Raw genomic sequence first — 26,632 nt, forward strand, 5'->3', positions numbered from 1 at the left:
AAATATTTTCTTCATTTCATGGGTAATGAAATTCAAAATCGGGGCCTGTAGTCCTAGGATTTGTCTCCGTAACTATCTGCACTGCATATGCACTCTCCACGTGAACACCTGGCTGTGAGGGATGCTGGCCTCGGCATGCAGGGGTGGTAGCTCGAGCAGCCAGGGCTCTGGCGTCTGCACAGAGGCCTCTTCAGTGTGATGTTACAGTTCCCATCACAGATGCGTCTCCAACTAGACCCGTTTCTGTCTTCCCAGGACGGTAAGGCTGCCTGGGAGAGCAGAAGAATGAAAAAACCTTGTAGAAGATCCAGCACAGCGGGATTTGTGGGGTGTTGCAATTTCTTAACCCAAGTACAGTCTTGCTGGGAAAAAGCAAGGCTACCCTCTGAGTATGTCAGTCCCAAATGCGTGATTAGGAAAGTGTCTTGGGTGCTGGTGCTGCTTGTCCCAGAGCATCATGAAAGGTGACCAAGGGGATGATTTATTGCCTTCCCAACATTTGTGGGAAATACTCTCAGTGCAAACTCCCAAGCACTCTGTTGCCTTTGCTTTTACCAAAATTTGCTGTACAGAATTTGAAAAAGAAAGCCATGTGGTGGTGGTGGTGGTGGTGGGTGGGGAAGACCTTTACACTAAAGTTGACTTTAACAGAAACGTGGTTTTGCTATAGGTGATAATCCAACAGATTTGAGTGTAAGTTATAATTTAGTTCTAACCCATTAAAATCTTAAACCTTGCCACACCACGGACATTTTCTGAGACCAAATGAGTGCTTGTTCCCGAACTTGATGGTGTTCATGTTACTTGGAAGTTAACAGTATTATTTTGATGGGGAATACAGGGCCTGGGCACTCACACAAAGGGCCATTTGTACACCTGTACCAAGGTGGGCGTACAGAACTGGGCAGGCTACAAACGGCTCCAAGGGCCACCTGGCAGATCATCCTAGCAGAACCCCAGAAACCACCACATAACCTCTGCCAGTCTATACAGGGACCCTTACCACAGCAGCTCCCGTTAGGAAAGGGTCCTGGGGAGAGACACCTGAATGAGAACTAAACCAGAATGATCAACAACTAAGAATGCCTAGGCTGGACAGCCTATTCTGCCATTTATTTTTAAAAATTTGCTTTGAATTCTCTTTAAATTGTTGTGAATATTCTTATGGACCTGACCACTCTTCTCGGAGGGGAGGAGCCAGTCTGCAAGAGGCCTCGTCCCCAAGGGCATCCTCTTACTCCCCAGAACTTGAGGCCCGAGTGGCCCATGGGCTTGCTCCTCCCCAGGAGCACGTGTTGTCCCTGTATAGACATTTGCAGAGTGACATGAACACCCACACTGCACAGAGGTGAGGGGCTTCAGAGTTCCCCACCTCCCCCCACAACAGTCTTCTAGGAACCTGCTCTCCCTGCACTTGGCAAGTGACTGTGGCCTAAAGGGATGCCAGCAGGAGTCCTTCCCCTGGCAGCCAGAGGGATGGTACCATGCAAATCCAGGGACTGCATCTACAGGCTGAAACCAGGGCTGCTGCCGAAGCCTCTGCTGGCAGAGATGCCCCAGGGCAGCAGATCTCCACCAAGTGAGGGAGGTTGGGCAGAGCCCAACTCGTGTTTGGATGGAAATTCAAAGAGCTTAGAGAATATTAATGCCCATTACCTTAACCTTAATGGGAACAACTTCAAGGAAATGAAGTTTGATTTGTTTAAATTTATCTAGAAAAGACCCATCAAAGTATTCATAATTTCCACTTTATTTTCTGTACAGGGTGATGTAAAACATACACACTCTTTCTGCTAAGGTAGAGTGATGGTCACACGGTTAGTTTTCATAATATAATCCTCCACCCGAGAGCTCAAGGGAGAAGACCCCGCGATGGCCGGCTCAGCACGTGGTGGCGGGAGCCTGCTCTGGTCCACAGCTTGCACTGTGGGCAGGCGGGTCGTGGGTGGCATGCCGTGCTGCCAGGTCCTCCGACGGAAGCCACAAAGGTTTGCATTTGGACATTTTAAATGCACAGTATCAGAGGATACAATAAATGCACACACTTTGGTTACAGGGATGTCATCACGCACGGTCACAACTGTGCAAAAATACTGTTTTCAAATCATTAAATAAAAAAAGGAGGAACTCACATAAGCTATATAAAAATGTTGCCACAAAAAGCAAAGCTTTCCTGTACGAAATTGTGACTGACTTGGACTATGAACCAACCCCCGATCTGCTAAAATACAAGAGCTGGAACATAAATACTCATTATATTTTGTTCATAAAGAATATTCTGTAACCCCTGAAAACTAACTCGGGCCTCAGTCATGGTACTACCCGACGTTGATGGGACATTTCAAAAAAAGGAAGTTTGGATAATGTTAACAGGACTGTTCTCATTTTCCTTTTATTTTCTGGCAGTTCTGTTCTAGCCATTACAATTATTTTAACTCTTTTCATGTAAATATTAAACACAGAAAATTAACTCAGCCACTGATCCCCGTTTACTTGTTTACTTCAATAAAAATAAGCAACTCTCCAACTGTTTTCACAAAGCACACCACTTCCTCAGACAGGGCTTGTAGGGGGCATGAGCGCAGGGAAAGGAATTGCCTTAAGAGAAATCATCTTGTTCTTACTTCAAGTGGTCAGGCCAGAAGGTCCTTTTCAAGTGAAACAAACCTTCACACTAGTGATTAAACAAGCACCTGGCAGGTAGGATTTAAATGCTCTCCAGGTGGGACAGACTCACAGCCTGAGGACACAGGCTAGGAAAGCACTCACCATGCCTCACTTTCACACAAGTGCATTCAGCTGGCTGTGGAACAGACTGAGCATAGGAAACCACTCTGTGCAAATCATTTCTTCATAAGAGATTCCAATAGGAAGTGAAGAAAGTAGCAAATGGGTCATGTTCTCAATTGTACCGTAAGTGATAGCCCTCTTTCTTCTAAGAATCCCAGACCTTTGGAGGAAGGAAGGAACACTCATCAGATTTCAGGGCCAAAGGCAAGAGTGTACCATGGCTTCTGACCTTCCTCTCTAGCCATCACTGACCTTCCTCCCCACCAGGCTACCTTGCACAGGTGACCCCACAACTGCAGCCAGGAAATCCTCAGCCACCTGAAGGACAGCCTCCACCAGCAGGACTCAGCTGGCCCTTTCCAACTTCCTTTCTTGCTATGTTCTCCTTCATCCCAGCCCAACCTGCTTACCACCCCCATGCCTTCCTTCTCTCTCAGCCCCTGGACTGGCCACACCCTCTACTTCTTCCCAGCCAAAGCCTACCAATCCCAGCTGAGGGACATCTAAAAATGAAAACACCCTTCAAATTCCAGTTACTATCTGACCTAACATGGGGAATTTCATTATCTGTATTTAATGACAGCAGCATAATTTAGAAAGACCCCTAAACTAGTCTAGGAGCAAATGCATATCAAACTTAAGTCATTTAAGCATAAGAATACACACAGAGAAGATTCAGGAAATAAGAGCATGTCTAAAGCTACAGAATGTAAGCTTATAAGTCATTAGAGCACATATTATGTAAACCAAAATGATACAACTAAATTAAAATATACAAGCTCAAACAACTCCATCAACCGAGAGGCAAATAGATCCTCCTCAGAGGCTGGTTGGCCTTCTTCCCTAACTGGACACACAGTAAACCCCTGTACCTGTACTTACCCCACCTAACCCAACACATTCAACAAATGGGTAAAATAATGACTGTTCTCTCAAGCTCTGACCTAGATAAACCCCAGCTCGGATGAGGAATCACATGGCCGGGGCACAGCAGGCACCGTCTCAACGTGGGCAAGTATCTGAACATGAAAATAAAAGGGACATGCCAATTGAATCACATTTATGTGAATATAAAGAAAGGATTCCACCCCAACAAAAAGTGGAAACAAATTCCAGGAAAAGGAAAAATTGTTTCTTATAGATCTTACATGTGTGAGTGAGTACAAATTGGTCAAACTCACCCTGACATCCACCCATACACGTAAGCAAGCCCTGCCAGGAAGCTCCCTTTTCTCACAACGTAAGTCAGCGCTGCTGACAGACCCTGGATGTTCTGAATTTCCGCATGCACATCAGCAAATACAACAATAAAAAAGCAAACACACTGGTCACTAGCACCATCATAAGAATCACAACAACAAATAAACAATTTCTAATAAGTGAAGTCATAAAACTCATTCCTAACAGCCATCCTGAACTAAACATGTACATTTAGAGAATACATCCAGGTACGAATTTATAGAAAACAGGCAAAGCATCTATTACCATGATTAGGTTTGGTACTCCAGTCCAAGAAAATGACATAAAAATACGTGGCAAAGTTAAACATGGGCTCTGCAAATATCAAAATGATAGGAATAAGATTGTGAAGTGGTTCTCAAAAAACTGTGGGGGCTCCAGTGAGCATGGAATAGCCTATCACACCTACGATATGCACAGGACCTTCCCAGCTGTCTGCTTCACAAAGACAAACACAGGGAGCTTACACATACACACACACATGATTTGGCTCATATGCAAAGAATTAAGCCATTAAATGGGCATCCCATAAAGATCATGTGGCCCTAACATGAAACTAAAGAGGAGTCAGCTGCATGCCACAAAGACATAATGTTCACTTTAGGTCCCCGTCTCCTTCTCCATCCCCTTGGATGGACTTTTTGATACGAAGCAACATGGTCGTAAGCCACTGATCCAAGCGAGATATTGAGTCAAATTCCTTCACCTAGTTTAAAGAAAGAGGAACAGGAATTATTCCATGGAAATACAACCAAACACACAAAAAAATAATGCCCCAGGTTGTTTAAATATTTCCAGTGATAATCCTCCAACTTTTTTTCATTTAAACCTTTCATTCCAGTTTATAACTTTCATCTTTAAAAATAGTATGTTTTTTCATTATCCTGGGGCTATTTTGGTGGAGCTAGCGACAAATTCCTGTGCTTTTTTATACTGCTCTGTATGCTAACATGCTAAACTCCTAACCACCCTTATAATTGGAAGAGCATACGTCATGTCACAAAGGAAATGAGACTGTGTATAAGAAGAAAATGTGGAAAATTACTGGTGTTGCATGCATGAATGTGCTTGCAGACACAGAACATGTGAAAGCAGAATCCCTTTAACTAATTTCAACGCATTAGCAAAGAGTGATATCTCAACAGCATGTGATGGTTTGGTAGCAAAAGTTAAATAGGAAAATATTCCTTTCTACTATCACTTCAAAGCCATGATGAATAAATTAATGGAGGATACTGAGAAATCTGCTGGATTCTAAACACAAGATGGCAAAAGATGGGAAAATAGAAAACTAATGAGCACAAAAAAAAGTCTTCCATTTTTTTATTCCAAGAATATAGCAAGCTCTCACTGCTTTGCTTTTATATTTTAAGCTATATTTAACTGATTTTACTTTAGTTATTTATGGATCAGGTATTTTCAAAGGAAAACATTAAAATAGCAAAGTGTAACAGTTTACGATACTCTCTCTTAAATGTGTCTCCCAGCTAAAGTCAGCATGGCTAATGGAACTAATTGTAAAGGTTTGTGGGATATATAAAACATGACCTTTGGAAAATACAACTTGGGTATATTGGATAAATGTTCAAACAAATGTTCCCCAATCCCCGTTCCAAAGCATTCATACAGGAAAAGGAAAAGAAGTTTCTGTAATTTAAACTTCAAAGAATGTACTGTATCCCAAACACATAACTTACTGCTTCAGTGTAAGCTTCACTGTTCTGTTCTTCATGAGCTTCTAGAAGTTTCTGGTAGCGTAAGTATGGAAAGGTTAGTTTGATAGGCTAAACAGTTCCACCCATGAATAGATACTTCAAATATAGAAATAGCCTTAGTATCACATTAACTGATGTTGCCAAACACCTTACAGAATTGAGGAAATACTCAAATGTAAGCCAAGAGCTACCCTAAGGCAGGGACCCAGTTTTTGGGCTAACATTTCCAAGCTGCCTGGGTTAGAACACAATGCTTCCGTCCTTGACTCTGGTGGCATTTGAGACCCACTCTGCAAAGGCAGGAGAATGCGAGCGCTCCTCACAGAATTAGAACTTCACTTCAGATCCAATCCCACCTGACAGCAAAGACTGTTTTTCTTCTTCAAATTGTGATGTTACTTACTTTCAATAACTTACATTCTCTTGAATCAGTAAAGGCTGGAAACATTTCCTCATACTTCTCAAGAGCAAGCTAAAAGAGAAAAACACTTGTTAATGTGTGACTTGCTGAATCAGGAAACAAAGCACTTTCTATCTGAACATCCTAGTCCTTCAGTAAGATCTACCTGAAGCCTACTTAGATGTATAACAAGTATGCTGTTACACTATCAGGAACATATAGTGTTCCTGATAGTGTAACAGCATAGGAAACCTATTCAATCTGAATTACCAACTTCAATTATGAATACATTTCTAAACTAATTTTTCTGAATTAGGTTGCTGTAGAGATGACAATGTGGACCAAATCGAATTATTTTTATTAGTTTATTTTTGAGAGGCAGAGAGAGAGAGACAGAGTGTGAGTGGGGGAGGGGGTAGATAAAGAGGAAGACACAGAATCCAAAGCAGGCTCCAGGCTCTGAGCTGTCAGCACAGAGCCCGACGCGGGGCCTGAACTCACAAACCGTGAGATCATGACCTGAGCTGAAGCCGGGCACTCAACTGACTGAGCCACCCAGGCGCCCCACCAAATCTAATTCTTAAAAACAAACAGACAAGGTGTCCATTTCCATCCACTACACTGTCCAGATTGCAAATAAATCCCAGTGAGACCTTGGCTGGAGGCTGGAAGGAAGGACGCCTCCCCTTCAGTGGCTTTACTTCTGCCCTCCCACCTCCAGAAGGACACAGCAAGGATGCCCAAATCTCTGCCTCCTGTCTCCCCAATCCCCGTTCCAAATTGATTTTGGACTTTGAAAGAAAGGATGTTATTCTACTTTTACTTTTTCCCCCTTAACCCCCTAATTTCTTTAAAGTAAAACCACTGAAGGGAATGTGACTACCAGTTTGGCAGCCGTAACAAGATTACAACTGGGATGCACAGCACAGTATCAGCATTATTATTATTATATTAATGAGGGCAGCTTGGTCTTGTTACAACCACTATCACTCAGTGAAGCACACCACGAACGACAGGGGGCCTGAGGCTTGTTCTCATGGGTCAAGTGCAGCAGAAACTCGCACTGCAGGCCTCCTTACCTTGGCATTCAGCTCATCGACTATGAAGTGACAGAGGGCTGCTTTAAAGAAGTAGTCCTTTGCACTGTACTTCAACAAAGGATTATCCATAGTGTTTGCCCCAACCTAGGCACAGAAAGCAGAATTAGATTTCAAAGGTTTGCCTTCCTATTAGGCAAACTGATCCTCATCTGCCCTTTAGAAGACACTTGTTTTATCTTACTTACATCAGTTTAGCTATAGATACATCCTTTTAACCCAGTATCACACACTAGGAAATTCTACTAGACAAGAAATGGAATTTAATACATAAAGTGCTAACCTGTTAAAAATGACCCAGAAGACTATTACTTTCAGGAAGACGGAATAGACATTATTTTTCTCCATCCCTCCTGCTAAGTGCAACTAAAAGCCCCATTTTATATAAAACCAACACAAGGAGACTGAAAGGAGGAGACACGCGGAAAACACAGCACGGGTTCCCTGGGTTTTCTTTTTCTTTCATATATCCTGGACTTGGAACAAAAAGTTAGCAACCCATAAATGCCACACTAGATGCAGCAGAGAGAGAGAGAGAGAGAGAGAGAGAGAGAGAGAGAGAGAGAGAATATACAGAAGTTTGCTTTGTCTAGCTGAAAGACCAGGAAAGGGGGAGCCTAGCAAGACAGAAAAGTTTAGGAAGTTACTGCTCTACTCCAAATACCACAGAAAACTGTGGCTCCACCCCCACTCACTTCAGCAAAGACCCCAGACATAGCTAAGATGTCCATCCTTCTGAGACTGCAAGGGAGATCCCCAAAGCCCTGCCCCCTGCCTAGGTGGCTTCACAAAGGCCCAGTAGGGAACCAAGTCTTCATCCCCACCAGCTAGTAGTGGCCCACCCTTCACCCCTGCTTCGAGGCAGTGGAGACCTGGAGACCTCCTGGGGAGCCTGGGCCTCACTTCCACCCAGTAGGAAGGAGGGAGGGGTCATCCCCCATCTCCCAGCAGATGAGATGTCAGAAGAGGCCTATGGAGGCTTAAAACTTCCACCACCACCTGGCAGAGCAACCCCAATATAGTATTGGTGGCCGCCTTCACCCAGCAACAGTAGTGAGGGCCCAGACGTTAATGGAGGCCGAGTGGGGGCTGAGCTTCAAGCTCCAGCCAGCGGCAGTGAAGCGACAGGCCCCTACTGCAACCAGAGCAGGGTCACAGGACACTAGCTGAGAGGAAAGGTTTAAATAGGTTCCAGTCCAGTTGTCAACAGTAACTCACTCACAACACCAAAAAAGGAGCTCTTAACCTGAATGGAAAACAACAACCAAAAGATGACAGCTTTGAAGGGATAGAATTGTTAGAATTACACAACAAAGATTTAAAAGGAGCCCTAATAAAAATGCTTCAAGCAGCAATTACAAAATAATGCTTAAAACTAAAGATAAAACAGAAAGCATCAACAAAGAAAAAGAAATTTCTAGCAGAAAAAAAAAAAATCCATAAGATATAAAAAAAAAAAAAGTAGAAATTTCAGAACTGAAAAACACAATAACCAGTATAAAAAGTGGATAGGCTCAACAGCAGAATACATGGAAAAGAAGAATCAGTGAACTAATGACAGAAATTAGTAATTAGAAATTACTCAGTTTCAACAACAGAGAGCAGACAGATTGAAAAAAACAAAAAACAAAAAACAAAAAAAAACAAATGAACAGAGTATCCGGGACTATCAGACTATAAAACAAAGTCTAATACTCAAGTTGTCTGAGTCCTGGGAGAATAGAACAGAGAGAGGGGCTGAAAAAGTACTTGAAGAAATAATGGCTGAAACTTCCTAAATGTGGCAAGAAACATAAACTTACAGACTCAAGACGGTTAGTGAAACCCAAACAGGATGAAAGCAAAAATACCTGGGCCAAGCTGAATAAAATTCTGAAAAACTGAAGCCAAGGACAAAATGTTAAAAGCAGCCAGAAAAAAATGATACCTTATCTACAGGAGAAAAACAACTTGAACGACAGCAGACTTCTCAGAAGTTGTAAGTGGCACATTTTTCAGGTACTAAAGAAATCAATTGTCAACCCAGAGCTGTATACCCTGGGAAAAGATGCTTCAAGAATGAAGGGGAAATGAAAACATTCACAGACGAAGCAACACTAAGAGAATTTGTCACCAGTAAACCTGACCTAAAAAAAATGGCAAAAGGGTATCTGTTCTTTAAATGCAAAGGAAAAAATGAAAGAAGTAATCTTAGAACATCAGAAGAAAGAAAGAACATAGTAAGCAAAATATGGGTAATACAATGGGCTTTTCCTGTCTTCTTGGGTTTTTTAAATTATGTTGGACAGTTTAGGTAAAAATTATATCATTGACTGAGGTAGTTCTCAAAGTATGGAGAGAATATTATAAACTGAATGAAGAGGAGAAAGGGACAGAAAGGAAGGTTTCTATATTTCACTGGAAATAATAAAAATGATGATACCATTAGCTTGTGATAAATTCTGTACATGGTATACCTAGAACAATCACTAAAACCAGCTACTCAAAGACATTTACTTGAAAACACTATAATCAAGCAACCCACTATAAGTTATGGCAGGACAAAGAAAACAAAAAAAAACACAAAAAACAGAGCATAAATAGAAAGTAATAAATAAAATGGCAGACTTAAGTCCTGATATATCAAAAATTACATTAAATGTGAATGCTCCAAGTAAACCAATTAAAAGACAGACATTAGTAGAGTAGATTAAAAAGCATGGCATAACTACATGCTGTCCACAAGAAACTCACTCGATCAATTACGGTAATATAGGCAGGCTGAATGAAAAAGATGGGAAAAGCTATCTCATATAGACATTAACCAAAAGCAAGCTGGAGGCTATATTAATATTAGGTAAAGTAGCCTTCAGAGCAAAGAAAATTAACAGAAACAGAGGAAGACATTATAAAATGATAAGAGTATCAACGTACCAAAAAAATATGGCAATCCTAACCAGGTATGCAGCAAACAGAGCTGCAAAATATGCGAAGCCAAGACTGACAGAAATGAAAGAAGAGAGACAAATCCACAATCACAGTTGGAGACTCCAACACTCCACTCTCAACAATGGACAGAAATAGAGTATACAGAAAAACTCAACAACGCCATCAACCAAGAAAGTCTAATCAACATTACAGAACATGCCACCAAGCAACAGCAGAACCACAGAACATATGCCAAGTCAGACCATGTTCTGAGCCATAAAACAACTTTAACAAATTGGTAAGAATTGAAATCACACAGAGTGTGTTCTCCAGCTACAATGGAATCAAACTAGAAATCAACAGAAAGATAAACAGGAAAATCTCCAAACACTTGGTAATTAACCAAAACATTTCTAAATAATCCATGGAAATCAATAAATACAATGAAATAAATAAAACAATTTAACAGAATTGTGAGACACAAAGCATTGTTTAGAGGGGAACTGATAGCACTCAACATGTATACACAACAAAGAGGAAAATCAGTAAGCTCTGCTCCCACCTCAACTCCCTAAAAAAGGAAGAACAAAATAAATCTAAAGACAGTAGGAGGATGAAATAATAGCATTAGAAATCAAAGAAATTGAAAACAGAAAAACAGAGAAAATCACTGAATTCTACCAAATGTTTAAAGAGAGGACATCAATCCCTCACAAATTCTTCCAGAGACGGGAAAATATTTCCCAACTCACTCCATGAGGCCAGTATTACTTTCCTGCCAAAATCAAAGATCTCACAAGAAAATTAAAGAATACAGATTGAAAATCCTCCACAAAATACTAGCAAACTAACTCTGACAACTTTCAAAAAGGCTTACACATTATGACTATACAGTAAAAAATTAATTTTGTCCAAAGTGAGGTCTTGCTTTTGTCTGTGGCTCCTGGGAAGTCATCTCTAAGCCCTTGCTTGGAATGTCCTACCTGAAGAGTATTTTTGTTTACCTGAGTGTCTCTGACAACGTGGTTCAGCTCAACATATGGAGGGACTGGAGAGTAAGATCAGCCATGTCTATGAGCCACAATAAAAATTCTAGATGCCAAGTGCAGGTGAACTTCTTCCCCTGTTGGTAATACTCCATGCATATTTTCACACATTGTTGCTGGGGGAAGTACTCCACTGGGGAAGGACAATAGGAAGTTCCACACTTGAAACTCTCCTGGACCCTGCTCCTAAGCACCTCTTTCTTTCACTGATTTTAATCTGTATCCTTCTGGTATAATAAACCATAACTGTGGCATAATAGCTTTCACTGAGTCCTATGGGTCCTTCTAGAGAATTATCAAACCTGAAGGTGCCCTTGAAGACCCCCAAACTTTGCAATAATCAAGCAGGATTTATCCCAGGAATGTAAGGTTGGTTCAAAAAAAAGCACTTGACAAAACCCAATATGCTTTGAGGATAAAAACACTCAACAAACTAGGAAGAGAAGGGAACTTCCTCAAACTAATAGAGGGTATCTGTAGAAGACTTACAGCTAACATACTATTTAATGATGGAAGACGAAAAGCTTTCTGTCTAAAATGGGAATAAGACAAGGATGTGTGCTCTTGCTACTTATTTACCATTGTTCAGGAGGGTCTAGCCAGGGTAACTAACAAGAAAATGAAGTAAAAGGCATCCAGATTTGAAAAAAGGTAAAACTATAGCTATCTGCGGATGACATGAATACATGATTTTCTAAAAAGAAATCAAAACAAACAAATAAACAAAAACCCCAAACCCACTAGAGTTAATAAACTAGTTCAGTAAGGTTGCAGTATATAAAACTAGCAAATAAATAAATAAAAATAAAACTAGCAATTAACAATCTGAAAGGAAACAGAGAAAACAATTCCATTTACAACAGCATCAAAAAGAATAATATACTTAGCAATATATGTAACTAAAGAAGCACAAGGCTTGCGCACTTTTTAAAAACTATAAAATATTATTGAACAAAATTAAAGAAGATCTAAATACATGAAAAGGCACCCTGTATTCAGAGTTTGGAAGATTTAATGATGTTAAAATGTCAATACTTTCCAAATTGGTCTACAGATTCAATGCAATCCCCATCAAATTCCAGCTGGCTTTTTAGCACAGATAAGTTGATCCTAAAATTCATATGGAAATGCTAGGGTCCCTGGATAGCTAAAACAATCTTGAAAAAAAGCAAGAAAAAAAGCTGGAGGACTCACAGTTCCTGATTTCAAAACTACATAATCAAAACAGTGTGATTGATACTGGCAGAAAGACAGACATATAAGGCCAATGGGATAGAAGAGATGGTCAAATAGAATATCCGTTAAATAATTTCCGGTGAGGGGTCCAAGACTATATTCAATGGCAAAAGGACAGTATATTCAACAAACACTGCTGGGAAAACTGAATATCCACAAGCAAAAGAATGAAGGTGGACCCTTACCTGACACTATACACAAAACACTATATACCCATAATGAAAGACCTAAACAGAAGACCTCCAATTATAAAACTCTTACAACAAAATGGGAGAAGCTTTCAGGACCCTGGGTTTGGCAATGACTTCTTGAATATGATGTGAAAAACACAGGTAACAACAAAAAAACAGAGAAACTGGATTTCACCAAAGTTAAAAACTACATATCAGAGGACACCAACAACAGAGTAAAAAAAGCAACCCACAGAATGGGAGAAAATATATAAAGAATTTCTAAAATGTAATACAACCCAACTCAAAATCAGGTAAAGGAACTGAACCAACATTTCTCCAATGAAGATAGACAAATGGCCAACAAGCTGGGGTGCCTGGGTGACTCAGTTGGCTAAGCGTCTAACTTCAGCTCAGGTAATGATCTCACGGCTTGTGGGTTCGAGTCCTGCATTGAGCTCTGTGCTGACAGCTCAGAGCCTGGGGCCTGTTTCGGATTCTGTGTGTCTCTCTCTCTGTTCCTCCCCCACTCATGCTCTCAGCCTGTCTCTCAAAATAAATAAATAAACATTAAAAAAAATGGCCAACAAGCACATGAAAAGGGTCTCAACATCACTAACCATCAGGGGAATGGAAACCAAAACCACAATGAAGTGTGACTTCATGCTCATTAGGGTAGCTATTATCAAAAACCCAGAAACCAGAAGGCATTGGTGAGGATGTAGAGCAACTGGAACCCGTGCACATTGCTGGTGGGAACGTAAACTGGTGCAGTCACTGTGGAAAAGTTTGGCAGTTCCTCAAAAAGTTAAAAACAGGGGCACCTGGGTGGCTCAGTTGGTTAAGTGTCTGACTCTTGGTTTTGGCCCAGGTCATGATCTCACAATTTGTGAGATGGAGCCCTGCATCGGGCTCTGTGCTGACAGCATGGAACCTGTTTGGCATTCTGTCTCCCCATCTCTCTCTGCCCCTCTCTTGCTTGCACGCTCTCTCTCAAAAAAAAGGTAGAAACAGACTTGCTTCATAAACCAGCAATCCCAATCCTAGGTATATATACAACCAAGGGAACGGCAAACATACCGCCACAAAAACATGAACACAAGTTTTCAGAGCAGAATTATTCATAATAGTTCAAGTGAAAAAAGCTCAAATGTTCATTAACTGATAAACAGGTAAACTAACCACGGAATATTACTCAGCTATGAAAAAGTATCATTACATGCTAAAACAAACCTGTTTCAAGGTTATTAGAAGAACCTTGAAAAAACTATGCTAAGCAAAAGAAGCCAGTCACAAAAGGCCACATTTCCTAGAAGGCCTAGAATAAACAAGTCCACTGAGACAGAAAGTAGAGAGTGGTTTCAGAAACCAAGAGAAGGGGAGATAGGAGTGTCTTCTGGGGGATGATGAAAATGATTTGGAATTAGGTACTGGTGATGGTTACACAACTTTGTGAATATACTAAAACCTACTGACTTGTATTCTTTACCAGGATGAATTATATGATGTGTGAATTATATCTTTTTTTTTTTAATTTTTTTTAACATTTATTCATTTTTGAGACAGAGAGAGACAGAGCATGAACAGGGGAAGGTCAGAGAGAGAGGGAGACACAGAATCTGAAGCAGGCTGCAGGCTCTGAGCTGTCAGCACAGAGCCCGATGTGGGGCTCGAATTCACAGACCGTGAGATCGTGACCTGAGCCAAAGTCGGACGCCCAACCGACTGAGCCACCCAGGCGCCCCAAATTATATCTTGATAAAAAGGAAAATTAAATAAAGTTTAATTAAAAAAAAAGACTCAGAGTGACTTCCACTGTAAGTCGGCAAGACTGCGGCAGCCTCACCTGCTCGTAGATCTCGATGGCTTTCTGGTACTGCTCCAGCTGGGCGGCATACGCTGCCACTTTCAGCAGACACTTGTTAGCTGAACTGCAATCAAGAACCAGAGCAGAGCAAGTAACAATCCAATGGAAAAATGGAAACGTATTCCAGTACACCCTCATTTGGTACAGCCCGATATGCTCACAGAGTATGGTGAAGGTTTTTCTTTTACCACACATAACAAAACCCATTTAATTATATTAAGAAAAACAACACTTGCCTGTTGGATTCTTCCCCTTTGTAATAATCAGCTGATTGTTCATAATGTGCGATAGCCTGAAAAACACAAATGTATTTTACCCAAATTACTTGTCTGAAGAACTACGTTTAAGAATTACAACTGCATAGGTATTATTCCTATAGCTAAACCTATTTCAACAGCACACCTTTCATAACTTGGCCTCCTTTACTTGAGGAATAGAATATAGCATGCATATCCGGAATACTCACTGTCCACCAAACTTTCTTCTTCCCTTCCTCCAAGGCAAATGCCCAGCTACACTATTTCTCCAGCCCCTACTTGCAGTTCCGGGCAGCTGTGACCTGCTGTTTCCAACAGAATGTAAAGAGACATGCTGTGGGCCTCTACAAGGCTTGCCTCATCCACCTGAACGTGTATTCTTCTTCAGGCCTCATCCCTTTCAATGAGCTAGAATGGCAATGACCAAGTTTGGAGTGACAGTGGAAGCCACAAATCGAAGATGGCAGAACTGTCCACCTTGTTCCAAAATAACTACAAATGGCAGAATGTACCTCAATCACCATGTACCCACTGCTGCCAAAACCAGAACAGCTACGCTGGATGGTTATTTTAGAGACACACAAAGCCCTATTACATTTTAGGTCTATAGCTTGTCTCAGCAGCATAGACTTTCCTCATCAATACCTTAAGTGTCATCTAGAATAATAGTGTTGCCTTCAATCTAAAATGTGTGGTGATGAATTAACAGTCAAGTGCAGAGGAAACAGAGGTTTTAAGCTGGAAAGCTAGAAGCCCTTGTCATGCTGTGGCGTAACAGTTAGTGAAATCAAGCATATGACAGCTCAGAAGGCAGAACACATCCCTACTGGATCCAGAAACTCTACAGGAAGAAGCTGTATGGAAAGAGACAGATAATAGTGTGTATTGCTGTTTTCAGCAAAGCTTTGTAAGAGAGAACTCTGGAAAGAATTAGCTTGTTTTGTAGGCAATTATGAAAGAAAACCAAGTCCAGTGATAGGGCCTCATACAACTGGAAAGGCCAATGGCTTCTATACCCCAAATGGCAAAAGATAAGTCTGAACATTTTAAACTAGGGGCCTGGCAAACTTTTCTGTAACAGCCCGGGTTACAAATATTTTAGGCTTTGTGAGTCATATGATGTGTTGCAACAACTTAGTTCTCCTGCGGTACCATAAAAGCAGCCACAAACAGTAAACAAATGAGTGTGTCTATGTTCCAAAAGCTTTATTTATGGACAATTTTAATTTCACATGGTTTTTACATGTTGTGAAGTGCTGTTTTCTGACTAATGATTAAAAAACATGAAAACTATTCTTAACTTGGGTATACACAAACAGGTGGTGGGTTTGTAGACCTCTGCCTTAAATTTCAAGGTTTTCCCAGTAAGCCATAAAGAGGAAGATGGCTGGTATCAGACTACAGGTGCTCCCTTCCCACTAAGCCCATAGCTTCAAGGAAGTCCTACCCAATGACTGAACAGAGAGGCACAAAGACAAGAAAACAACAAACAGGCTAGGGAACTATGTTAAAGATCACTCTAGCTGTGGTTCCTGGGAGCTGACTGGAAGCAGAAAGACCTGGCCATAAAGCCTCAGCCCCCACCTTCTTGCAGGTATTAGTGTAATGATCAAGACCAACACTGACTTGGTTTACAAAATTTGTTTACCTCTGAGGCCAACATTAGCCATGTCTGGACTGCAGAGCATCATGGACGGTTTGTGAAAAACTGACACTTCTGGGCTTGAATAATTATGTTTTGGGTCCATTTGGTCAGCCTACCCTAACTAATATACTCCCCAAACAAATCTTCTGAGTATTATTTATAACAGGGGCAAAACTGGAAACAATGTAAATGGTTAAATATAATAAACTACTATGCTAAGATTAAGAATAATGACAGAAAGTATCAATATGGAAAGTTCTCCATGAAATATTAAATTAACAAACAGCCATGAAAGAACAGATACATTGCAGTCCTCTTTTCACACATACATAGACACATAGGGAAACCATCTGGAATAGATTCCCTGCACACTTATCAGAGCTGTCACATACACAAATGTGTGGGATGATGTGATGAATATATATGTTCTCCCACTAAAATGTAAGCTCTGTAAGGGCAGGTGTCACCATTATGTCGCTGAACCTAGCAGAGTGTTGATCATATAGTAGGTGCTCAATAAACAGATGCTAAGTGAGTAAAGGCAGACTGCATTTCAAGTGATAGCCCCCTACTAAACTACTGCCAATATCTTAATCTGGAATGCCCAGAAAGTGTTTCAGTCAATTCCTAATTAATTGAAAGTAATCTTCTTTGAACTGTTCCCACTCTCTCTAAAAGTATTTAACACAGTTTTCCATTGTAACAGATGGGGTAAAGTATGAGAAATGTGACTGAATCTTTACTAAAGAGTGTCAGATGATATAACCTCAGGGAGTGGGGCCAGGGGGTGGGGACTCTCACTACTTATCTTTCTAGTTCTCACAACACCAGAACTCAATGAACAGTATTGGGTTAACTGTATGTAACTGCGGTTTTGAGGTAAAAATAAGTGGCCAAATATGGACAATTTGGTTTAACCTAATACTTATTAAGTAATGATGCTGGTTCATCAAAATGTAACTGTAAACTACAGCTAGATTCATCACAGTAAAAAGAAATTTAAAGCTTAGTTTTTAATAGTGCTAATTAAGCCAATAATGAAACTTTATAATACTTCCAAGTTTTGACAGAGGTTATAGTTGAAAGCAAATCTTATCTAGTGGCTTAACAGAGAAGTTTCAGAGAAAAGAGGTTGGCACAGGTTATCATTGGATGTTCACACCTAGTTTGGAGTTTTAACATGCAGTGAAATTTACCAGTCACAAGTAGACCCTTGCACCTTATAAAATTACCCACTGTTTTTTACAATTTAACAGACCATGATAAATATCAAAAGTAGAAGACAGCCACCAATAATAACTGCACACGTAACTATAAACCCAGACACAAAATCATCCTGTTATCCTGTTATTTAAGTAGCCCACCAAAGGAACTACATTCATATTCTTTTTTGGGGAATCTGGTGAAGGTCACAATGCTGGAAAATACATGAATCCTGAAATGAGAGACAACACTCTTTAGGACTGCAGTCCTCATCAGTCTTAAAGCAAATGCAATTTCCACATCTCAAGCTTAAGAGTCCGCTTTATAGGTCAACTTAACCTTCAGATGGGATCAACTCTTTTAGAATATATACCTCCAGACAGGACATGAACTTGCCATAGGCACATCCTACATGGTAACCAATAGTATTAAATCATGTTCTCCAGGGGCTGAAACAGAAATGGTCACAATTCCTCTGGGTCATTTAAAAGCCCATTTAAAAAGGACCCATTTATTAGTTTGTTTAATGTTTTATTTCATGAAATCAAAGGAATAATGTGAGCCTTTGAAACTTCACACACTTCATTGGTCACTAGCTAAAGTCTGTGCACGACTTATAGAACATACAGTGGCTTATATTAACAGAGAAGAAATTCATTTGTAATAAATCAAATGTAAGGTACCTTAATAGAACTGATTTTCAAACTTAAACTTCAAGTACTGACCATAATCTGGTGAGTCCAACCAAGGAAGCAAGGGTAATGATTTCTAAACAGAGGAAACCAAACATCAGGGAATATGCAAGGTAACCCTCTGTGTGCTGAGTAATATTCTTTTTTTTTTTTTTTTTTTAAATGTTTACTTATTTTTGAGAGAGACAGAGCATGAGTAGGGGAGGGGCAGAGAGACAGGGAGACACAGAATCCAAAACAGGCTCCAGGCTTTGAGCGGTCAGCACAGAGCCCAACGCAGGGCTTGAATTCACAAGCCATGAGATCATGACCTGAGCTGAAGTTGGACACTTAACCCACTGAGTCACCCAAGTGCCCCATGCTGAGTAGGGTTCTTAAACTGCTTTTAAAAGGGCATGTCACATTAGTGTAGGGAGATGCCACCTGCTGGCCAACTTGCAGAATGGCAAGAGCACCATGAGTTCTGGGGGGATTCAGAAGCTGACAAAACACATTTTTTTTTAAAAGAAGGAAAACAAGAGAACACTACAGATCATTTTATCCACCCTGAATTTCACAAACGGAGACCCATGTGTGAAGTGGTTGCTCGAGAGCATGCCCTGGCAGCAGAGACGGCACAGTGCTGCAGGCTCCTGTCTCCAGCGTACTCTCCTGACCACCCTGGGAGAAGCCAATGAAGGAGCCTCCACTGGAAAGATGGTCTGCATGAGTGCTTGTCCCCCTAAGATGATTCAACCTTGGTGAAGATACTGTGCCCACCCGAGACACCCTGAAAAATAAATATCCCAGCCACACCAGACCCATCTCCTTTCTGTTCCATCACCAATTCTGCAGCAGGGAGCACAGAAGGGCTCAGGTCTGGGTCTCCCCATCCTCTCCAGGGTCTGCAGATAACCTCTCTGATGAGAAGGGCCACATGCAATGCAGTCAGTGGCTCTAATTTAGTCAAGATTGGAGCACCCTTAGAAAACCATGGCATATATGACAGAATGGCCAAATCATGAATTCTATTAAATAAGTCATAGTGAGTTTTGTGCTACATAACCACAAGGTGGTGATCAGCATGAAGTCAGAGGGTGAAGGTTAACAATTCCAGTCCAACTTTAGTAGTCAGAGACACCTCCCCAAACGAAGATTCTATGTGCTTTGGCAGGTACATTGCTATGGCAGAGATAGGGGTGTCAGAGTCTACTAAGTACATAGAGTTCTGGTTTCTTGGGATTCATCAGTAAACAAGAGGCAAAGCTCCGTGCTGACATGGGGTGCCCACTTTAGTGTAGGGAAAGACGATGAATAACAGGAATGATGAGTAAGCATTTGTAGCATATGACATAAGGTGACATGAGCACTGCAATAAAAAGAAAAAGCCGAGTTGGGGGAGGTGTTTGGGTATGTATTCGTGACAAGATGGGGTTCCAATTTTAACTAAGTGGTCATGATAAGTCTCATAGAAAAGGCAACAAATTAAGCAAAAATTTGAAGGACAAAGGAGAGTAAGCCATGTGGACATCTGTGGAAGAGCCCCAAGGACAGAGGAAACACAGTGCAAAAGTCTTGAGGCAGGAGCTCAGCTGGCATGTGTGAGGATCAGCAAAGAGGTCATGGAGGCCACAGCATGGTATATAGCACGGGGGAAGAAGGTGGGGAAGAGCAAGAAGAGAGTTCAGAGAGGCACAAGGGTGAAGGATGAATCAGTGGAACTCGGAGGCCATCTGAAGGCTCTGGCTATTCCTCTGAGTGAAGATGGGGTAACATCAGGTTGTAAGCAGTGAAGACACAGTCTGATCTACTTTAGATAAGGATTGCTCTGGCTGTTCTGTTACACTGGAGGGAGGGGGGACATTACTATTGACAAAAACCAGTGTAATATATATGAAATTATCATTTCACACCAGGAGAAAAGTTCTCATATGTTGGCAACAGTACCTGTCTTGCTAACTTCCAAGTGGCTGCCATACTACACCTACCTCCTTGATGCTCCATTAGGATTTTAGTCAACATTGCTATTTCTTAGTATAAAGCCCCCCTTTCCCTGAGAAAATGCACAAAAGCAGAGAAGAGAGTGAATCCAAAAGGAAAGGGTGATGGGGACCTTATGCCCAGGGCTCAGAACTCAAGCAGGAGCAGAAACAGGAAGGCCAGTTTAGAGGCTCCTGCAGTGACCCAGTGAAAGCTGGGGGCACAAGGAGGTAGTGAGGGGGCGGGGACTTGGGAGCTTAGAGGACAACACTGTAGAAATCGCCCACAGACTGGATGTGGAGAAAAAGAGGATGCCTGTGGTTCGGAGGGGGAATATCACAGTGGGGGGTGGGGGGGATCGGAATCCTGTCTCAGACACACTGGACTGGCAGTGATGGTTGGCAGACAGGAGGATACAGGGATCTGAGGTGTGGAGGGAGGTCTGGGCTGCAGACAGACTTGTGAGCCACTGGCAGTCTGTAAAGCAGTGACGATGAGTGCAGAGAGAGCACCAAGAGAGCAATGTGGAGTGAGAGAAGACAAGGAGTTAGCCCCAGGGTGCCCCACACTAGAGTATGGGGAGAAGAGGAGGCACCATCAGTCACCTGTTCCAGAAGCAGAGAGACGGCATGAAATAAAAGAGGAAGAGGGATGCCCGTCTGATGCTGCATGGGGCTCAGGGAGTGCCCTGACCATTCAGATAGGACAGAACTGTAACCCCAAGAGCATGCCAGGTGCTCATCAGCCTGACAGGAACCACTGGCCTCCACTGCCGCTTTTCTTTCTCACTCACACCTCTGGTTTCCCACAGTACTCAGGACGGTGTTACATAACCATGTGTCTCCAGTCTGAGCTGACGGAGTCTCGGGATCTGACAAATGTCTTCCCCTTGCCAAGGTGCCCTGAGCCCTGCAGGTGATCCTGTGACTGAGAAGACAGGGTGATAAAGGATGAAGCCCTGTGCTGGGGCCGGCTTTGCATCAGCTCTGCTGGATCCCATCCGAGTGGTTCCAGGCAGCTCAGTCCTTTCGAGCCCTAACTTCCACATCCATAAAGGGGCCTCTGTGCTATAAGAGCTAAAAAGTGGTAAAATTTCACAGCATGCAAGCAATGACAGAGCCTGGGAAACAGTGGTGCTCAGTGTTTCCTCTTCTCTTCTTTTGCTGCTATAAACCACAGCTCAGAAAACCAGCCCCATGTGAAACAGAGGTATGGCTAGGCCAGTGTTCAGTTCCCTTCTTCCTCCAGGTCAGGGCCTAAATTATAAAGGTGAGCACACCCCTGCAGTCCCAAAGCTTCCTTCCTGAAGCCCAAAGGAAGACTTCTGGAAACACCACCATCCTGACACAAATCACCCGGAGCAGAGAGAGCGGGCAGGCTTGGTAAATCTTACCCAGCTCTCAGGTGTCAGGCACTTCCCTGAAGAGAAGCCTATCCAGACCTTAGCCTGCCAGGTCCCCCATCTCTACAATGAAGCAGTCTCAATAGTTCTGCATCACTCAGCTCCACTGGAAGGGGCAGGGCTCCCTGAGTCATGTTGTCTACCTGCCTCACACCCACCTGTGGAGGAACACTGCCCTAGCTCACCTTCTCGATGTCCACGAGTTCAGTCTCATAGATCTCTGCAATGGTGATGTGGTGCTTGGCTGCAATCGTAAACCTTCCCTGCGGGAAAAACAAAAAACACAGTCCCATTCTGCTTTCACCTTTTTGAAAGCCAAACACTTTGGGAAGCAAAAAACAACAACAAAAGTACAACTGTAAGCCATCTCCAGGACTCCACCCCACAGCCGCTCACGCAAGGCAGGGTCTTACCATGTCTGTGTAAATGTCGATGGCTGCATTTAAGCAGTTGATAGCCTCTGAAGCGAAGGCATTTAAGAAAAACAATGAAAAATCCATTCAGTCAAAGAGGGTTCTGGGGAGCCTATCTTCTTGGCTGTTACTAGAATGTTAAGGAGGTTGCACTTGGGGTGGAGGGTACGCAGGTGAGTTAGTGAAAAGCAAGCAGAAATCACACAAGGCCAGACCCCACAGTATGCTCAGTCCCCATCAGGTTCAGTGCCAAGTAGGGAACTGTAGCTGGGGGGGTGGACTGGCTCAGTTGTCTCAGCCAGACAGTGAGGACCCAGCCAGGGTGAAGCCCGCATTAAAGAGCAGACAAAGCCATGGGGGCTGTCATCAACACTGATCAGCTCTAGCTGCTAAAACATAAGTGTAAATGCATTCTTCACTGATATCATGTATATATGTGATTTCTGGAAGACAGTCCTTCACAAGAAAGATCACTTCAATAGACTCAACTCTTCATGCAGCCAATATCAAAAGCACTTTGAAAATACCTGTTCACATAACTCTTAGGTGAAGTCAGCATTTTGTACAATGTTAAAAGATGCTAACTTTTGGGGTATGAAAAAGAAATCTAGTAAGTGATACTGCTGATAAATTCTATTAATTTTCTAAAACACTGAGCCAACAAATTTCCCGTCACAAAGTGGTGGTGTTTATAATGCTAGCATACAGATGACAGCTCCAAGTTTATTGTTCTTGCTTTAAAGGAGGTAAGCAAAGAGAAAAGGCCTGACTAAAAAGTAGAAAGGTAACACAGAGTAACAAAATTAAAAGCAATTTCTTCCCAAGCTATGTAAGAAATGTGAATTGTTACACCTTTAAAAATATAGAAAAGTAAGCTACCCACAATGCCACTCAAACCCACTGCTAGTATTTTGATGTACTTTTCCTTCCAGTGTTTTCTGGATGCATTTCCATGTGCACAAATTTTTTAATAAATGTGAGACCTCAATTCTTGTGTGGTTCTTTGGTTACCATGTGGACATTTACCAGGTCATTGGAGATGCTCTGAATCCAGGGACTTTAATGCCTGCATCATATCCTGGAATACTGATGCATTATAATTTTATTATTCCACCCTTGTTGTTCATTTAGGCCGTGTCCAGTTTTTCACGTTCAGAAACAGAATGTAATTAATCTTTACACAAAAGCCCTTGAAGTATCTTAGTTCTCAATGATACATTCATAAAAGCTGAGATTTCTGTGCTAAAGTGCACTGCTAAAAGAAAAATACGGAGGCTCCACAGCCACCAGTGCATGTGCCACAGGGAAGACGTTAATGCTTTTAATTGCTAAGTGTATACTCTTAACTAAAAAAGAAATAACATTTGTAAACTTTTGCCATTTTAAATACCCAAGTTCATTATTTCTTCAAAACCAGTACTTGAAAAACCAGTACTTTTAAAGAAGTCAGATGAATACTGTGTGAATAAGTTGTTTTTAACTATCAGATATTACAATCTCCCATTAACTGGATCTTAAAATGTACCAGGTATTTAGGAGTGAGGGACCATTACTTTTATTTAATGAGTAATATATATTCATAAAATTAAGATAATAATAAGATGTAGATAAAATTAAAGCTAATTTCCAAAACATTCTCCAAAATGTACCGTGAATGGAGTTTAAGAAAATAGGTATTATGACAAATTGAACATAATTTCTCCTTGTAAAAGCTCAAAGTGATTATAGAAAAAACCCTGAAGGTACTAAAATCTCTATTATCCCAAAGCACAAACATTTCTTTTTTACAGGACTCAAAGGTCCAGCAGCGTAACCTGAGAGAAGGCCCCCAACATTGATCCGATGGCCCTGGGTACGCAGAGGTGGAGGCATGTCTTACCTTGAGGGTCTGCCTTTTTGTAAGCATTCCCAGCATCCACAAAGCTGGTGGCAGAATCATGCTTGCTCTGAAGCTGCATGTGGAGCTTGGCTGCCTGACAAAATGCATTTCCTGCAGCTGAGGAAGACAAGTCACTACAATTAATCACAGAGGAGCAAGTGTCCCCAGAGTGGCCCATGCTCTAAGTGCTGCACCTACTCCTAGAAAAGTTCCATGTCACTGAAAAGAAGCGTTGCAGTCAGAAGGATGTGTAAATGTGATCAAGTGCCTCTCAGGTGTGTATAAAAAAACAGAAACAAGTTCAACCAATGACAAAAGCCTCTCTCAGCCCCAGAAGACCTCCCAAGTGGCACCTGGGTGATGGGCCTCCATTTAGTACCAAAGCCAGTCATGTTCAACTCTGTCCCCCAGCATATACTAAACAGTGACTGGGGCTTCAAGCCACACATGTTTAAAGAAAGCTAAAACACTGAGGTCAAGGACACTTATTTGCTCATCTTTCTATCTCATAGTGTCCACTGGCCTTGGCTGTCATCACTGAAGAAACTGCTAATGGAAGCTCCTTGAACAAAGTAAGTATCTCAAGAGTGAATGTTAGGTCCACAATTTCAAAACTCAAAGTTTCTTCTTAAATTATAACAAAATCTGACTGAACTTTATATGAGGTTTAACCTGACTTTAACTCCCACTTAGTGTGGACAACTTGCACATTCCCTGCAGGTTTGGTTATACAGTGGGATTGGTTACAAGGTGCTGCCGAGGTTTCTGTTGGGACGAGGTACAGTGTAAAGATTTATGCACTTAAATTTTTCAGAAAAGGTTTTGATCAGGGACTGTAGACTCTAGAGGGGCGGAAAAGAATGAGGAAAGGAATCCACAGCAGAGCAGTCATGTGAACAAGGAACAAATGTTTGAAGGCAAGAAAAGGCTGGGAACAGAGGCTGGTGACAAGTCCATGCTGCCTGCAGGAGGGATAAATGTAGTGGGCAGGAGAGATGAAGGCTGAAGATGCCATTGGTCCAGTTCTGGGAGGCTTTAAATGTCAGCATGAGGAACCTGGACAAGGATAAACCCCCACTGTCATGAGGTTCTTGGCTCAGAGAGAACTACCACAGACTGGAAAACATGAGGCCCGTGGAGAACACAGCTCAGTAAGGTGTGGAATAGGGAAGTCAGCACTAATAGGAATGGAGGGGAAAGAATTCCCTCTACAAGGAAAAACATGATGAAGAACATCATGAGACCTTTTAGTACTTAAAAAAATATATTATTTGTAGCCATTTCAAAAACATTCAGAGAAGTACAGAAAATTGTGGGAGACACCAAAATACCCACTGCTGGTACTAAGAAATAAAGCATTCAATTCAACTAAAGCTTTGGCTGTCATCCCTTGTCCTGACCCCTCTTCCAGAGGTAACCACACAATTCCTACTCAGGTTTTTGCACTTCCACCAGAGGGAAAAGTAGCAGTACATACTCCTGATCCAGCCTGCCCAGGTTCAATTCTGGCTCTGTGTAAGACAAAAAGAGTGCCCAGGCAGTTTTGAAAATACTCAGCCATTACATGGCACAGGGGCTGAGCAATTAGGATGCTGGCCCCCAGCTGGAGCTGGGACTGGAGAGCCCCCACCTACCAGGCTTTAACTCTTACACTGTGGATTATGGGGTCGGGGGTCCCGGAGAAGGGGTCAAGGCTGATGCTGCCAGGGGAGTGCCTCGGTAGCGGCTAACTGAATGGCAGCCTTGATGGGCTCTGCCTCAGGAGAGTACAGTTACAACATGGACCTCCCAATTACAGTGCTTCACTGTACTGGCTGGCTCCAGTTTTTCACATGCTGGCCACTCTCATTAGTACATGCAAATCTATCCTTAGACCACACCCTTACACCATGCAAGAGATACACATATGAGACAATACTCCTTTCTCCTCCACTGTTTTTAATACATTATAATTCAGGTGTAATGCATTTTGGAAATACACCCTTTTAACCTAAAACTAAACCTATAAAAGAATTTTACAGTCAGAAAGGGCTTTCACATTCATATATTTCTACAGCAATTTCTTCATTGAAATGCTTTTAAAGTGTCAGCCTTAATGGGTTGATTTGAACACACTATACATACACCCTAACCTTAGACAATGTTCTATGTCAGTTATATCTCAATAAAGCTAGGGAAAAAGCAGATGGGGAAATGGACTTGCAGAGTGTAAGGGTCCTACTTTAGATCAAGCAGCAGCTACAGGCCAGGGCTAGACAACAATGTCCCTGCTCCAGGTGAAGGTTGTCTCTATTTTCACTAAAGAAATACCCTATCACAGAGACAACAAGCCCTCTTTGTGCACAAGGGTAGGGGATGAATTTGTTTCCCAAATCAGTGTTATAAAGGGTTATCCCCTTTCAGACCAATAAAATAATTCCACTGATTTTGTTATGTGTAATTTCACTGGATAGAAAGCATTATGTTAAAAAGTGATAGTAAATCTGTTGGGGTTTATAAAAATAACACCTTGGCTGTCACATTTCTCAATGGAACCTCAATCAGCTACCACAGAGCTGTTCTCACAGTAAGAAATTCTCAACCAATGTGTAAGTAAAGAAAAATAGGCTTTGTTCACTTAGATCAAAGTTCTTTTCTCCCACACCATGGTGGCCACACCAGTTATTCAGCACACACACGTCTCAGCCAACAGGAGGAAATGCAGACAGTTATTTC

At 41.8% G+C, this 26,632-nt stretch overlaps 1 protein-coding gene across 5 annotated transcripts in view; it reads right to left on the minus strand.

The window, feature by feature from the left end:
* Positions 1-1,732: 1,732 nt before the first annotated feature.
* NAPB (NSF attachment protein beta) overlaps positions 1,733-26,632 on the minus strand; it is a 41,117-nt gene continuing 16,217 nt past the window's right edge. For 2 of the 5 annotated variants that reach the window (XM_045445493.1, XM_045445495.1), the window contains exons 3-11: positions 23,918-24,034; positions 22,039-22,085; positions 21,811-21,888; positions 14,704-14,759; positions 14,447-14,531; positions 7,224-7,328; positions 6,148-6,216; positions 5,727-5,777; positions 1,733-4,735 (exon numbers count right to left, since the gene is read on the minus strand). In XM_045445493.1, the coding sequence (XP_045301449.1) occupies positions 4,625-4,735; positions 5,727-5,777; positions 6,148-6,216; positions 7,224-7,328; positions 14,447-14,531; positions 14,704-14,759; positions 21,811-21,888; positions 22,039-22,085; positions 23,918-24,034 (719 nt within the window). In that variant the 3' untranslated portion in view covers positions 1,733-4,624. Of the gene's footprint in view, positions 4,736-5,726; positions 5,778-6,147; positions 6,217-7,223; positions 7,329-14,446; positions 14,532-14,703; positions 14,760-21,810; positions 21,889-22,038; positions 22,086-23,917; positions 24,035-26,632 lie in introns of those variants that run through there. The other 3 variants (XM_045445496.1, XM_045445494.1, XM_045445497.1) reach the window with 3 other exon arrangements.

Source organism: Leopardus geoffroyi, chromosome A3 (assembly GCF_018350155.1).
Source record: "Leopardus geoffroyi isolate Oge1 chromosome A3, O.geoffroyi_Oge1_pat1.0, whole genome shotgun sequence".
In the NCBI taxonomy this organism is placed as follows: domain Eukaryota; kingdom Metazoa; phylum Chordata; class Mammalia; order Carnivora; family Felidae; genus Leopardus; species Leopardus geoffroyi.